This window comes from Pseudorca crassidens, chromosome X (genome assembly GCF_039906515.1).
Source record: "Pseudorca crassidens isolate mPseCra1 chromosome X, mPseCra1.hap1, whole genome shotgun sequence".
NCBI classification, from domain to species: Eukaryota; Metazoa; Chordata; class Mammalia; order Artiodactyla; family Delphinidae; genus Pseudorca; species Pseudorca crassidens.
This window is the reverse complement of record NC_090317.1, coordinates 1,923,180-1,938,715: the sequence shown is the minus strand read 5'-3', so window position 1 is coordinate 1,938,715 and position 15,536 is coordinate 1,923,180. Positions and strand designations below refer to the sequence as shown.

General features: G+C 58.7%; 1 protein-coding gene across 8 annotated transcripts in view; it reads left to right on the top strand.

Moving 5' to 3' along the window:
- The window catches only part of IKBKG (inhibitor of nuclear factor kappa B kinase regulatory subunit gamma), a 22,647-nt gene extending 7,111 nt beyond the window's left edge, over positions 1 to 15,536 (top strand). For 6 of the 8 annotated variants that reach the window (XM_067722905.1, XM_067722901.1, XM_067722907.1 and 3 more), the window contains 9 exons: positions 1,439 to 1,640; positions 4,943 to 5,154; positions 9,695 to 9,813; positions 12,107 to 12,259; positions 12,768 to 12,843; positions 13,842 to 13,985; positions 14,269 to 14,411; positions 14,580 to 14,641; positions 14,910 to 15,536. In XM_067722905.1, coding sequence (XP_067579006.1) covers positions 1,454 to 1,640; positions 4,943 to 5,154; positions 9,695 to 9,813; positions 12,107 to 12,259; positions 12,768 to 12,843; positions 13,842 to 13,985; positions 14,269 to 14,411; positions 14,580 to 14,641; positions 14,910 to 15,052 — 1,239 coding nt within the window. In that variant the 5' untranslated portion in view covers positions 1,439 to 1,453 and the 3' untranslated portion in view covers positions 15,053 to 15,536. The remainder of the gene's footprint in view (positions 1 to 1,438; positions 1,641 to 4,942; positions 5,155 to 9,694; positions 9,814 to 12,106; positions 12,260 to 12,767; positions 12,844 to 13,841; positions 13,986 to 14,268; positions 14,412 to 14,579; positions 14,642 to 14,909) is intronic. The other 2 variants (XM_067722908.1, XM_067722909.1) reach the window with 1 other exon arrangement.

Here is a 15,536-nt window from a genome sequence, read left to right as displayed (position 1 = left end):
AGATGAGGGTTACAGCTTTGAGTCTGGATGGAATTAGTATTGGAGTGACTGGAGTTAGAGAAAAGATCCCAGAACAGAGCCCTGGGCACCGCCATGTGAAGGGCTGGGCTGACGAGGATGGTCCAGTGAAAGAGCCAGAGCAGGGGCAGCCCGTGAGGCAGAAGGAGAACCAGGAGAGTGGGCTGTTCTGGAATCAGGGACCAGCGATCCGTCAGATACTGCTGGTGGGTCAGGAGGGTGTTCAGGTAAGTATCAGTAATAGTGAAACGTCCAGGCTCACTTGGTGTTCGAGTCTCTGGCTGAAGCTCAGGCCCTACTCCTGGAAACTTCTGTTGGGATTGGCCTCCTCCTCCATGTAGTCAGTCTTCTTGGTCAGGACTTAAAAGGGCTCCAGGCTGCTGCTGTCCAGCATAGCCTCCCTCTCTATACTCTAGTTCACAAGAGAACGCAAACAGCTCAGCCTGTGTCTGCCACTTTCTCTTCGGCTGTGAGCCCAGCTCCCACTTTCAGATGCTTCAGTACACATCAGATGCTAGATGTCCACCTCGGCCCCTCAGGTCCAGGGAACACTCATCAGGCTCTGAGTGAAGCCCCTCTTACTTGGTGTCTGGACTTCCTAGGGCTGCCGTGGGAGATTTCCACAAGCCAGGGGGCTGAAAGCAACAGAAATTTATCCTCTCCCAGCTCTGGAGACCAGAAGCCTGCGATCAAGGTGTTGGCAGGGCCGTGCTTCCTTTGGAGGTTCCAGGGGAGGGTTCTTCCTGCCTCTTCCAGCTTCTGGGGGCTCCAGGTGCCGCTTGGCTTGTGGCCGCATCCCTCCCATCTCTGCCTCCATCTTCACGTGGCTTCTGCTCTGCGTCTGTATCTCTGCTCTTCTGTGTCTTATAAGGACCCTGCCATTGGATTTAGGGCCACTCTCATCCAGGATGATCTCATCTCCAGATCCTTAACTTTATTACATCTGCAAAGACCCTTTTGCCAAGTCAGGTCACAGTCACAGGTTCTGGGGGTCAGGGCGTGGACATACCTTATTGGGGGCCATCATTCCACTCAGTACACTAGGTGAGGGGCCAGCACCCTCTACTCGTGCTTGGAGGTGTAGGTGTCGGGGTAGGATTCCCGGCACACTGGCACCTCCCTCCAAAAATAATCTCTGTGATTTCTCCTCTCTGGTGAAGTTCCTCAGGTTACAGCCTGGAGATAGTGCTAGGCACAGTTTACAACCAGTGCTGAACCGTGACCTTTCCAAGCGCCACATAAATGCCTGTGCCTCCCTTTGGAATGGGAGTATGTGCCACCTCTTAGCAGCCTTTTCTGCTTGGCACAGTGCTCGTCATTCTGCTTAAAGTGTGGCGCCCGAACTCCTCCCCGGCCTGCAGGGTGGGAGAATTCTGCATAGGCCTCCTCACGTGATGCCTCTGCTGGCTGTCTGTTTCAGACCCTGACGTGTTGGATGAGCAGGCCCCCTTGGAAGAGTCCACTGTGTGAGATGGTGCAGCCTAGCGGCGGCCCGGCAGGGGACCAGGACGTGCTGGGTGAAGAGTCTTCTCTGGGGAAGCCAGCCATGCTCCACCTGCCTTCAGAGCAGGCTGCTCCTGAGACCTTCCAGCGCTGTCTGGAGGAGAATCAAGAGCTCCGAGGTGAGGGAGACAGCGGGTGTGCGGAGTAAGATGTCCGGGGACCCGGCACTGCTGGGGGAAGGATTATCGCACTCACCTGCCCCTCTGCCTTGACTGGGACTGGGGTGGGCCAGTTAGAGGCTGAAGCTCAGCCACGCTTCCCCTTTGTTTCAGGTGGGATTCCCTGGAAGTGGACTTTGAGATACAGAGTGGCATGCAGGACGTTTATTTAGAGTTCTCTTAGGAGTAACACTGGGGGGGGAAGGGCAGGGCAGTGAAGAAGCAGGGGAGGGCGGAGGGAGAAGCTGGGCCGCAGTGCAGGCCAGCCCTACAAGGAGCTCTGGAGCGGGAAAGACCCTTCTGCGTTGTCCCACTTGGGCCAACGCGGCCAGGCCCCCTGTGTCTCCGTACTGATCAGTCATTAAGCACTGGCTCTCGTGGGAAGGGGCGTGGCTATCCTGGGAAGGGGCGTGGCTATCCTGGGGAGGGGGCGTGACCTGCTCCAGAAAGGGGCTGCGGTCTGCTCTGGGAATGGGCGTGGCCTCCCTGAGAAGGGCCAGTGGGCTGCTTTGGAAAAGGGGCGTCCAGGCTCTGTGGGCGGGGCATGAGCCCGGCGGGGCGCTCCTCGAAGATGCCGGAGCTGAGGGCTGTCCTCCAGCAGCACCCACCCCCCAGGTGGCCGGGTTCGAGTACCTTCCGGGCCGCCCCCTCCCCATCGCCATCACAGCCCCCGCTCACTCACTGTCCATGTGCTCGCCTGCATCGGGGGCAGCTTCTCCAGGCCCCAGGGGCCGTCTCATCGCGCCCCTCACCTGGTGTGGCTGCCCTGGGGTGTGGCCCACTCCTGCCTGCTTCGCGTGAGACAGCCCTCCCCCCTGGTGGTCGTGCCCCGGGGGCTCCTCGTCTGGCGCGCCGCTCCTCGGGTACGGTAGCCCCAGGTGCCCAGGCGGCGCCCCTGCTTCTCACTCAGTGAGACTCTTGTGTTTTGTGCTGTGAGGACCTTCTACACTGCCGAGCCCAGAGCTGCAGGTGGAGGTGGGCGGCGCAGACTCCCCGGGTGGGTCACGGGGAGTGATGGGGCACATGGCCACTTTTGCTTCATCCTGGTTCCTGTTGGCAACTCAGGGCTTAGAAAGGTCGCAGCCTTTGTGTACACCATATCCCAGAGGACAGGGCCTTGGTTATTTTCACTCAGCCGTCCACTGTCCAAGCTGGTGGGCAGGTTGGCATGTGACATAAGCAGTGGAGGCCACAGTCATGGGACCACTCCCCGACCCCTCTGCTGGACAGTGCATCCTCTGGTGTGATGGGATGTCACGCGGGGCCCTGTGCTGATGAGTCACGTGCCCTGTAGGCCTCGGAGACTGGTGCTGGCTGAGGCCCTGCAGGCAGGGACCAAACTTGTGCCCAGAATATGTGTCTCTTTTTCTGTGAAGATGAGTCGCCTTCTCTTGCAGGATGGAAAGGTCAGCCGGCCACTTAGGGGCTGCTTGGTCTTTTGGAGCGCTGGCCTGCTTTGGAGACAGCCCTGATTCACGCACAGAGGGCTGGGACCTACCTGCTTGAGGACAGGGTCCTCCCCCTCAGCGCTCAGACATCTAGAGGTTGTTCTGGGCACTGTGGCGTGTTGAGCAGCGTCCCTGGCCTCTACCCACGAGGTGCCAATAGCACCCCTTCAGTTAAGACAACCATCAGTATCCCCAGATGTCATCAGATGTCCTACTGTGTTGGGGCCACATAGAGCTGGCAGCCGGGCTGAGGGGCGGGGAGACAGCTCACCCTCCATAGCTATGTGCGTAGTCTCTGCTCATCCCCAGGACAGCGCTCTGGCAAAGGGGACTCGGGCTGGCCAGACAGGCACCATGGACCCCCAGCTGCCCCCCAGGGAGCTCGGGCTCTGCACGTTTCTGCTTATATGGCTGCAGTGTATCAGGCCCTGGTCCAAACCCCTGGGGCCCGAGGTGTCTGCCCCTGTGATGCTTGTGATTGTGTCCATGGAGGAGGGGGCAGGAGGGAGGACGTAGGATTTGTTTGGAGTATTTGTGGGTAAGCTTCATGGTAGAAGTTGTTTCTACCTGGTGTAGGAGTCCATTGATGTGGCGAGTCCAGTGAGAAGCATGAGTGGGCGCCAGTGTCTGGGGCCAGAGGGGAGTGACTGCCAGTGGGTATGAGGTTTCTTTTGGAAGATGGAAATGCTCTGGAGCTAGGCAGAGGTGATGGGCGCACAGCTTGGTGAGTATACTATAGCCACTGAGTGACCGGATACTTTAAAATAGTTCAAGTGGTGAATTTGGTGTTCTGTGAATTGTACCTCAGTTAAAAACAGAAGTTGCGTGTGAGCTGAGCTGAGCCTTGGTGGAGGCTGGTGAGGAACCTGAGGCAGGGGACAGTGGGGCGCACAAGGTGGCTTTGGAGCCAGGCTCAGGAGCCACTGTGGTTCCGGCGAAAGAATGTTCCATCAGTAGGCACCAGTTAGCTCGTTGGGGGTTTTGACCAGAGCGGGGCCTGAAGCTACTGCCTGCCCCCTCTTGTCCAGCTCTGTGGTGGCTAGAACCTTTGCATGCCACGGATCAGTTCTGTCACTCCCAACGGATTTCTGCTGCCTGGGGTGTCCCCAGGTGTGTGGCTGTCCTTTCCTTAGGCCCTGCTGACTGCCCGGGGAAAGGAGGATGGACTGGTTCTTGAGGTTGTCTTGAAAACCAGGCACTTGGGCTGCTTTTTTGTTCACCTTTCCTCATCCTGTGAGATGGGTGTGCTTGTCCCCGTTGAACATGGACATGAGGATGGTGAGGCTCAGAGAGGTGGCTAAGTGGCCTGCTCCAAGGCTTCTCACCACCCCCCCCGGTCTGTGGCCAGCAGTGCCACGGGCAAGTTTGTTCTGGTGGCTGTGCCCCCGAGTCTGATCCCGAAGGCAGTGACCCAGGGCCCCAGGGCGGCCCACCTCTGACCCACGCAGAGGGCAGATGAGTTCCAGAGTCACTTGCAAAGAAAGTGGCACTTGACACGTGCTTTTTTCTTTTTTTTGGCTGCCATGTGCGGCCGGTGGGATCTCAGTTCCCCAGCCAGGGATTGAACCCACTGCCTGACAGCGAAAGCCTGGAATCCTAACCACTAGGCCGCCAGGGAGCTCCCGGACACATGCTTTCAAGTGAAGCTGACGTGGTTAATATCTTGGAGACACTGGGGGCACGTCATTTGCGTAGTTGACGTCGAAAGCGCTTGGCGAAGTGAAGGGAGTGTTTGGAAGCTGTCAGGGTGGGAGAGGCCGCGGGGTGGTGGAGGCCGCGGCCACCAGGCTCACCTGCCCCCTGCCACCTCTGCAGATGCCATCCGCCAGAGCAACCAGATGCTGCGGGAACGCTGTGAGGAGCTGCAGCGTTTCCAGGGCAGCCAGAGGGAGGAGAAGGCCTTCCTCATGCAGAAGTTCCAGGAGGCCCGGGACCTGGTGGAGAGGCTGAGCCTGGAGAAGCGGGAGCTGCACCGGCAGAGGGAGCAGGCCCTGCAGGAGGTGGAGCGCCTCAAGACATGCCAGCAGGTAGCGGGCCACTGCTGCCCGCCCCGGACCCGCAGGGACTGTGCTCGGGGTCGTGGGGGGGGGCTCCTGGAGTTGGGAAAAGCCATTGTCCTCGTGGTCATGGCGTTAGGCTTAGTCACCCAGGAGGGATGCAGGTTGAAATCAGCAAAGATAAAAGGAACAGAGGGCGGGTCCAGGAGAGGCTGGGCCACGTGTGATGGCACGCACGGGTACCACCGCCAGGGAAGCTCCCGTGAATGGTGCGGTCTGGGGACTTGAGTGGGGGTTGGTCCTGGAGGCCTGGGGCACCCACGTGACTGACCTGAGTTCCCGGGTCTCTGTGCCCCGCAGGTCAAGGTGATACATGTGGCCTGGGGCCCCGCCCCAAATCACCCTGGTGGTGTAGACTGCTTGGTGGGGGCCCTTGGGGAGGTGTGTTAGGTTCCTGGAGCTGCTGTGACAAAGTACCACAAACTGGATAGTTTTAAGCCACAGAAACGTATTGTCTCCTAGTTCTGGAGGCTGGAAGTCCAAGATCAAGATGAGGGCAGGATCTGGCCAAGGCCTCTCTCCCAGCCTCGGGTGCTGGCTGGCAGGACTTGGCGTCCCTTGGTTTGCAAACACACTGTCATGGGGCCTTCTCCCCGCATGTCTGGGCATCTCTCCTCCTCTTATGAAGACACTGGTGTCAAAGAGCAGCTCAGCCGGCCATTAGGTAAAGGGGTAAAAACAGGTTTTGTTTGGTAACTACCAACAGCAGGGGAAGGTGCTGCGCACCCTTCTGATGGGCACAGAATTGCTGGCGATTTGAAGGGAGAGTGAGGTGGGGGCAGCGAGCAGGGGCTCAAGTGAAAACCCACGCGGGGTGGGTCAGTGTCAGTGCGGTGAGGTCAGCAGCGTCCACCCCGGGAGTCAGTTCTGGAAGTTAGGATTCCATCCCACGCAGACACACGCAGACCGAGGCCCTATCCTTCCTGAGGATTTCGTTTCAGAGGAATGGCTCTCAGGTCCCCAAGAAAGACTCCTGGGTTGTCTCAAAGGGACAGAGGAAGGATTCACATGTTGGGAGCCCTCTTAGGAAAGGCTCTGAGGATGGTGGGGGTCTAGGTCAGGTGTTGGCTGGAGCAAACAGTACATTCTTTTGCCAGCCCTCTTTTCTCAGACAGGAACTCAAAAGGGGGCTGGGCCGGCCCAGGGTCGTGACCTTAGGCTGCAAGAAGCCACTCTAGAGTTTGCTCGAGTGTCCGAGTCTTTTGTAGTTCTCAGCAGTCACTGGATCAGGGGCCCACCCTCCTCCAATACGATCTCATCTTAAGTTGGTCACATCTGGAGAGACCCTGTCTCTAAATCAGGTCCCATTTACAGGTACTGGGGGTTAGGCCGTGGCCATGTCACTTTGGGGCCATCGGTAAAGCCACTACAATCCTGAACTGGTGTACTCAGCGCAAAAGTGAGAAGGAGAAGGCTGCTGTTCTCAGGATGCCTTCAGAGCATCCGCCTCCCCCGTGCTCACGTGATGGGATGCTGGCTTCACGGTAGCGATCAGAGCCACTGCCAAAGCCCTATTTCTAGCTGTCAAGCCTGACAGTAGCGGGTATTGGAGGGGCCATGGCTTCATGTTGCTGGTGGCAGCATCAGTTGGTGCCACTGCTTTTTTTTTTTTTTTTTTCGGTACGCAGGCCTCTCACTGTTGCGGCCTCTCCCGTTGCGGAGCACAGGCTCTGGACGCGCAGGCTCAGCGGCCACGGCTCACGGGCCCAGCCGCTCCGCGGCATGTGGGACCCTCCCGGACCGGGGCACGAACCCGTGTCCTCTGCACCGGCAGGCGGACTCTCAACCACTGCGCCACCAGGGAAGCCCCAGTGCCACTGCTTTGAAAAACTATTTGGCATTTTTCTCTTCAAGTTGAAAATTTAGGTCACCCCCAACTCATCAGTTGCACCCCTGGTATACGTAAGAGAAACTCCTGCACATGGACAACAGGTGATGGGGATAAGACGGTGACCCCAGCAAAAACCTGGGCATAGCTGAGTGCCCGTCCCTGGAGAAAGTGGTAGAGCCACAGGCTGGAGTTTTTTCCAACAGCTCTTCCAGGATAAAACTCAACATACCATGAAATTCACCCCTTGAAAGTGTAGAATTCAGTAGTTTTTAGTATAGTCACAGAGTTGTCCAACCGCCACCTCCATCTGCTTCCAAAACATTGTCATCATCCCAAGGAGAAAGCCCGTCCCCACGAGCAGTCACTGCCCAGCCCCGGGCACATGCTCACCTTCCTGTCTGTGTTTGCCTGCTCTGGGCGTCTCCTGTGAGTAGGATCCACCGTGTGGCTCTCATGTCTGGCTGCTTTCACTCAGCATCACTTTTTTTTAAAAAAAAATAATATTTACTTATTTATTTATTTGGTTGCACCAGGTCTTAGTTGTGGCAGGTGGGCTCCTTAGTCATGGCATGCGAATTCTTTTTTAAATTTTTTTAACATCTTTATTGGAGTATAATTGCTTTACAGTGGTGTGTTAGTTTCTGCTTTATAACAAAGTGAATCAGCTATACATATACATATAACCCCATATCTCCTCCCTCTTGCGTCTCCCTCCCTCCCACCCTCCCTATTGACATGCGAATTCTTACTTGCAACATGCCTGTGGGATCTAGTTCCCTGACCAGGGATGGAACCTGGGCCGCCTGCATTGGACCTCAGAGTCCTAAGCACTGCGTCACCAGGGAAGCCCCAGCATCATGTGTTTTGAGGTCCATCCACGCTGTAGTCTGTCTGGATGATATTCCAGTGCATGGAGAGACTGCGTTTTGTTTATCCAGTCGTCATTTGATGGACATTTTGGTCGTTTCCACTCTGGCTGTTAGGAGTAATGCTGCTGTGTGGACGTGGGTTTTCACTTCTTTCAGGTAGATACCTAGGAGTTCCCCCATTATTTTGAACCAAATTCCAGACACCTCATAGTTTTGTCTGTCAATATTTCAGTGTGCATCTCTAAGAAACATAAGAACAATACCACCATCACACCTAAAGTAGTTACCGTTACCTGCTTAGTGTCATCAAATAGATTCTAAGAAACATTTTGACAGGATTTCCTGGTGGATCCGATGTGAGCTGTGAGAGGTAGAGAAGACTCCAAGGTTTTGTGCCGCTAACTGGAGGATGGACTAGATGGGGAAGGCCTCACCGGGGTGCCATCTAGTCAGGACTGGAATACATGTGGGTATCTGGGGAAAGACTGTTTTAGAGGTGGAGAAAGCATGTGCAAAGGTCCTTAGGCAGGAGCATGTCTGTGATGTTCAGGGAAGACCGAAGAGGCAAACATGGCTGGGGCAGAGTGGATAGGGGCTGAGGAGGGCAGAGTCATGGTGGGGCTAATCATGTGGGATTAGTAAGCCAGTGAAGGATTTGGGCTTTGATCCTGAGTGTGACAGGACCCGTGGGAAGGTGCTGTGCTAGTGTGAGACATTATCTGGATTCCTGTCTAGTGTAGGGGTGTTATGGGTTGAATTATGTTCCCCCAAAAGAAATGCCCATATCCTAACCCCTGGGACCTCAGAATGTGACCTTATTTAGAAATGGGGTGTTTGCAGATGTAATCAAGTTCAGATGAGGTCACACTGGCTTAGGATGGGCCTAAATCCAATGACTGGTATGTTTCAAAGAAGAGAAACAGACACCCAGGGAAGATGGTCACGTGACAATGGAGGCTGCTACAGCCAAGGGCCCTCAGGAGGAACCAGGCCCGCCGACACCTTACTCTTGGACTCCCGGCCTCTAGAGGCAATCCGTTTCTGTTGTCTTAAGCCCCCTGCTTTGTGGTCCTTTTGGGGAAAGCTTACTGCAGCCTCCGGGCCTCAATGTGGAGAAGCTGGGCAGGCAGTTGGGTAGCTAAGCTGGGGTGCCGGAGGGAAGTCTGTCCTGGAGGGAGGAATCTGGAAGCCCTCAGTCCGTGGAGGGTACTGAAAGCCTTGAGACGGAGCAGGTCATCATCGTGCGCGTATAGCTGGAGAGGAGATGCGGCCCTGAGACTGCCCTTGAGAAGGATGGTGGGTGGGGCCGTGTGTGCGGCCGGGAGCACAGGGCTGCTGGTTCCTACCGAGGGGTTACTGCGGAGGGGCCGGGTATGCAGAAGACCGGGGCTGCATCCTTGGCTTGAGCAGCCCGAGGTCTCAGGGGACCGGGATCTGGACAGTTTGATGACGGAGGCACACAGACTCCTGCTGGGCTCAGCCCTCGCGGCCTGCTTGTCAGCCTCGTGAGACTCGAGGCACCTCCGTGCTCCCGTGTCCCTGGGTCTCCTGTTGCCCCATCTGCAGGGATGAGGAGGGGCTTGGAGTGGGGGCTCATGGGACTCGATCCCTTTCCACCACTTCAGTTGCCTCGCTGGGGGGGAGAAGCTTCCAGAGGTGAGAGGTGAGATGAGTAGGGGTGCTGAGGGTGCGAGGGGAGCCCTCGGGGGACCCGTCTCAGTGCTTTCAGCTGCCCTGGGGCTTGGGGCTGCCAGGGGTGAGCAGCTGGTAGGGAAGCATCGCCGACAGGAGGTGGCTTTTTTTCATGCAGCAGATGGCCGAGGACAAGGCCTCAGTGAAAGCCCAGGTGACGTCCTTGCTGGGGGAGCTGCAGGAGAGCCAGAGCCGCTTGGAGGCCGCCACCAAGGAGCGGCAGGCTTTGGAGGGCAGGTGAGTAGGGAGGGAAAGCCAGCCTGGAGGCCGTGTCAGGGCGCCCGAGAAGAATGAGGCCATTCAGGGGCTTCCAGAGAGCTCCTCTGTGACAGGATGGATGGGAGCACACGGGCGTGGGGCAGGTGTGTGGCGGGGCTGTGGACTGGGTGTCCAGGACCTGAGTCCCAGCGGCACTTCTGGCCTCTCTGACCTTTTGCTGGAGTTTGGATTATTTCCTGAGGGGGCATTTGCCGGGCAGTGGGGAAGAGCACCCCCGTGACCTGCAGGAAAGCACTCCAGTGCCCTCCTGGCTGAGGTTGATGACAGGGACAGGGCATGCGCCGGCACCCCCAAGGACAGAAGACGCGGGTCGGGGGTGGAGAACCCCACACCTTCGGCTTCCCCTCTCCCTCCCATGAGGGGCCAGCCGAGCACTCTCCCTTCTCCGGCAGTGACAGATGCCTCCCTGGAGACCCAGGGAGCCCACTCGAGACTCAGCGCCCCGGGTTTCATTGAGGGCTGGTCGCTGCCCGGCACGTGCCAAACTTCCCGATTCCCAGAGGAAAGCAGGTGCGCCCCCTAAACCACCCTGTGGTGCCAGAGTCCAGGCACAGGGACCACCCTTATCAGTAGGGAAAGTGTCTTGTTGATGCAGGGCACTCGCACCAGCCCACTGCCCGGGCACCACCCCGGGGCCAGCCTTGCAAGCTGGCCCTTACAAAGCTGGCAGCCTCAGGTCCACCAGTCGCTCTCTCCTGCAGAGGGAGGTTCCTGTAAGTGGGGTCATTGGGTCAAAGGGCACGGATGTTTCAGTGATTCTCACGCCGCCCGGCTGCTGCCGTCCAGAAAGATGGGTCCAGGCGACAGAGGTGGCCCCAGCTCTCCCAGCGCGGGAGGTGATCGGGGTGCCCTGGGCGGTGTCGGGGGCGCCTTTGTGAAGGAGGCTGGAGGAGCAGGCAGGGGTGACAGCGTGTGAGCGCGCTGCCCTCTAGAAAGAAGACGGCGAAAGGGAGGCCGCGGAAGGCTGAGCCTGCTGGCCCCTGGCTCTTCGCATTCTGCTGTTTCCCGTACACGCTTCTGTCCCTCCGGGTTTCAAAAAGGCACGTGTAATTTTTAGGGCGCTTTTGGGTCTTCCCCGCCTATCTTTTTTCTATGCACATGAAAGAAGCCAACTTTGGTCACTTAATGACCCTGCAAGGGCGTTCCTCCAGCAATTGTAGGCTCTTGGGCACCCTCCTTCCCTGTCCCCCGCCCCTGTCTCCGTGGCTGAGCATGTGCGTGCTGAGCTGGACGGCTCGGGGCAGGAAGCCTGGCGCATCTCACATCATTCGGCGTGGCCATTTAAGTGGCCTCAGACTTAATGCACATGGCTGCCCTTTGAGCCCTGGCCTGTCACATCGGGCCCCTGGCAGGCAGCACTTCCATCTGCTGATGACAGTGGCAGCCGCTAACTTTTGTCGGCTCCCAGATGGGGACCTGTGTTCAGTAGATTTGGATGGGCGCGTGCACACGGTGAGACCAGAGACCATCCCCAGTAGCCTCCCCCACCAAGAAGCAGCCACTGTCGTCGCGCAGGGAGCTGTGTGGACGTAGGGATGTGGAGCGGGGAGATGGCGGGCTGGGCCGGAGGTGGCTGAGGAGAGCTGAGCTGTCACTGCGCCATGGGACAGGGCACCGGGAATTCTCTGCTGAGGCTGCTGCTGTCTCCTGGGTGGGCAGGCGCGAGGCTCTTCGTGCAGGTGCGGACCCCAGGGCCCAGACGGGCCTGCGCCCCCTCGCCACTTCTGGAGCTGTGACTGGTCGGCAGAGAGCCTCTGAGCACTGACCCTGCCTCCCCTTCACCTCCCCCCGCCCTGCCCCATTTCTCACCTTCTCCCTCTCCGGCTTCCAGAAAGGCTCTCTTTGCTGGCTGTCTCCACCTGCTTTCCTCCCAGTCCCTCCCAGCCCATCCACTGAGATGGCTCTGGCCAGGGCCCCCAGCGCCCACGTGTCGCAACCCAATGGGCAGTTCCCTGGGGCTCCTCTCCCCTGGGACCACCTCCTTCGCCTTCCAAAGGGCTTCTCTGGGGGCTGCCATCAGCCCGACCCTGCCCCCATTCGGCTGCCCTGCAGTTGTCCCTGTTTCCAGTGATAGTGCGTCCACTGTGATGCCTGGAGGACCCCCTTGGTCCCACCTCTCTGTGACTTGTCCCCCCCTCCTTGGTCCCACTGTGCCGTGACTTGTCCCTGCCTCTGCACAGCGTGGCGGGGATGCTGGGAGCACAGGAGGGTCCTGCTACAGGCCCTCTGTGACCGCCCATGCCCTCACCAGGGTCCGGGCCGCCAGCGAGCAGGCCCGGCAGCTGGAGAACGAGCGCGAGGCGCTGCAGCAGCAGCACAGCGTGCAGGTGGACCAGCTGCGCCTGCAGAACCAGAGCATGGACGCCGCCCTGCGCATGGAGCGCCAGGCTGCCTCGGAGGAGAAGTGAGTGGGCCGCTGCCTCCTGGGAGCCCTTCCAGGGGCCGGCCGGTGGGGAGGGCCCAATGCTGTCCCTTACCGTTGTCACACCCCAACGATCTGGCTTTCAGAGGGTGACATTGTTCGCTCTCCGGTCCACATGTCAACAGCGTCCCGTCTGGGATCCTACCTTCTCCTTGTTGGCGTGTCTTTTGAGTCTTCTTTAATCTAGAACAGTCCTCCTGCTTTTCTCTGTTTTTCTTGAACTTGACTTTTTTGACCAGTACAGGACAGCTCTGTTTTATTATAAACATTTCTTTGTGTACATTTTGAAATGCCAGATTGATGGAAAATGATATGAAATAGGTAGCAAAGCTTGCCTCAGAGCTGACGGCCTTCCAGGCACACAGGCACCCTGAAAGCCACATTCTGGTCTGTGGCCGTGACGACAAGGAAGAGGGTGGAGTTGGAAGCAGTAAGAGCTGTGGCTGGGTCAGCACAAGGTGGTTCTCCAGCCTCAGCTCCTTTTCCGTAGGAGGAAGCTGGCCCAGCTGCAGGTGGCCTATCACCAGCTCTTCCAAGAGTATGACAGCCACATCAAGAGCAGCATGGTGAGCAGTGAGTGGAGCCGAGTGGACATGGTGGCGGCATCTCCTGGGCTGCCGGCCTGGGGCTGACTCCCTCAGCTCAGGGGTACTGGAACTCAAGGCCCTACCTTAACAGACTCACACAGCTGGCTCTGGAGAGGGATCCTCCATTCGACCTAGAGCTTCGTCAGGGCTCTGGGGTGATGGCTCAGGACAGGCAGTGGGGAGGCGGGGACGCTGGGGCTGTGTTGTTTGCAGCCCATGTTGGACTAGGCGGCGCCTCCAGATGCTCCGCCTGTGGGCAGGACCACGCTTGTCTCTGCAGCTGGTCCCTCCCGCCAGGCGTCCCCAGATTTCCCTGGGAATGTTTCCATACCAGTGTTGAAGGTGGCTGATACCCCTTTTCTAGTTTGTCCTCGTCAGACTTATACTGAGTGCGGCTTCTAGTGATCACATTCTAAGAAGGATGTAGTCAAACCCGAACATACCCGGAAGAGATTTATAAGGGTAAAGCCTGAAAAGTGGGTCCCATGAGGAAGAGTTAGTTAGGAAAGCGTGTCCCTTTGATCTCCAGAGGGAAGGCTTGGTGGTGTGTGTGTGCGTCTGTGTGTGGGGCTGTGGGGGGGGGGCATCCGTGAGGGACCAGCAGACCCTCGACCAGGTGGCAGAGCGGAAGGACCGACGGGCCTCGGCTTAGCGGGCACATGGTGGAGCATTAGTGCATGAGACTGGCTCAGTGTGCAGCACGTGGCCTCAGGAGGGAGTGTGGCCCCCGTCCTTTGAGGGGTCAGAGGACTGTCCAGCTGGGAAGGGAATGTCGGCCTGGGGGCGGTTGTGCCAGATGACCTCGAGGTCCCCTCCAGCCTCCGCCTTTCCTGGGCCCTGCATAGCACGGGCTGGCTGGGCCCGATCTCTCGTTCCTCTCGGTTCTGCCTTCCTGGAGCGGCAGCTGGCCTGGGGGCAGCCCTGCCCCAAGGCTGAGCCAGACCAGGCCCTGTCAGCTCCCCGTCGCCCACATCTAGGGATTGCAGCTGGAAGATCTCAAGCAGCAGCTCAAGCAGGCCGAGGAGGCCCTGGTGGCTAAACAGGAGCTGATCGACAAACTGAAGGAAGAGGCTGAGCAACACAAGACTGTGATGGAGACGGTTCCGGTGCTGAAAGCCCAGGTGAGGGCTCTCCTCTGCGGCCTGCGCGCGGGTGAGCAGACCGGGCCACTGGCGCTGGGACCGGCATGCCTCTGGCAGCGCTTTGCACTGGCCTCTCGGAAGCTCTTTGAGTCCCTCGCAGTGTTCCTGGAAGCCTCGATGCCTCTGGGGTGACTGTCTTCGTGCTGTGGGCTCTGGGAGAACAGGAGCGGGCTCTGCCTTCCCCCGGCCCCCGTGGCTGCCGTGGAGTGTCCAGTGCGTGGCTGATGGAGAGTGGGCACTGCCCCTGTCTTGGCTTTGCCAGGCGGATATCTACAAGGCGGATTTCCAGGCTGAGAGGCAGGCCCGGGAGAAGCTGGCTGAGAAGAAGGAGTTCCTGCAGGCGCAGCTGGAGCAGCTGCAGAGGGAGCACAACAGGCTGAAGACCAGCTGTCAGGAGTCGGCCAGGTGGGCCTCGGAGCGCGGGACCCACGGGGAGTGGCAGCGGGTACCGGGCCTGTCAGGTTAGGGGGAGCTGGCCTCCCTCTCCCCGCCTCGCGCCTCGTCCTTCCATCAGCTTTGTACGTGCTGGAGATTGACTCATACGTACTGATCGGACGGTTTCTTTTCTCAAAGGATCGAAGACATGAGGAAGCGGCATGTAGAGGTCTCCCAGGCCCCCTTAGCCCCTGCCCCAGGTGAGGGAGCTGCAGGGGGAGGGCTGGGGAGGGCAGGGTGCTGGGAGGAGGTGCTGAGGATCCTGGAGCCCAGCGAGAGAGCCCCTGGCCCCTCCTTCCCAGCGGTACCGCCCCTGGGAGCGGGGCTAAAGGGGAGGCGCTAGCGGTGGGGACCCAGGTCACTGGAACCAAGGTATCTTGGCACTTTCTGCCTTGGCCCTTCCCTGCAGTTTGTGCAAGGGGACACACAAGAAGCCCGCCCCCACCAGTGCCTATTCTCTTTCCCCAGCTCATCACTCCTTTCACATGGCCCTGCCCAGCCAGAGGAGAAGCCCCCCTGAAGAGCCGCCCAACTTCTGCTGCCCCAAGTGCCAGTATCAGGCTCCTGACATGGACACCCTGCAGATACACGTCATGGAGTGCATCGAGTAGGGCTGCCTACCGACACCCAGCCCAGGACAGTGCAATCTGTTGCTTTCCTCTCCTGTCTGCCTGGTCCTGAATTAGGGGCTGGGTGACAGAGGGTGGGCCCCTTCTCTGAGCCCCGAGACCTAGCCGCAGGGCCTTACGTCCCCGTCCGCTGGTTCACCTCTTTTAGGGCACACAGAGCCCCAGATAGGTGCAATGCTCTGCTTTTTCTGTTCGTTCTGTCTGCTTGAGTCCGGGGTTCGCTCTTCTTTCACCTGTGCTGGGGAAGCCAAGAGCCCAGGCCAGGGCTCCCAGACAACTGATTCCCAGGCTGAGACGGGCAGGACCCTTCGTCCCGGCCGCCTGGCACAGTGCGGTGCTGCTCTCATGGGCCGTGTGCTGTTCCATTGGCGGCTGCACCACTGTGGATTGAACTTGTCTGCTGCTAGCGGACGTTTGCGTTGTTACTGGTCTTTTTACTGTCATAAACAACACCACGCTGAAAATC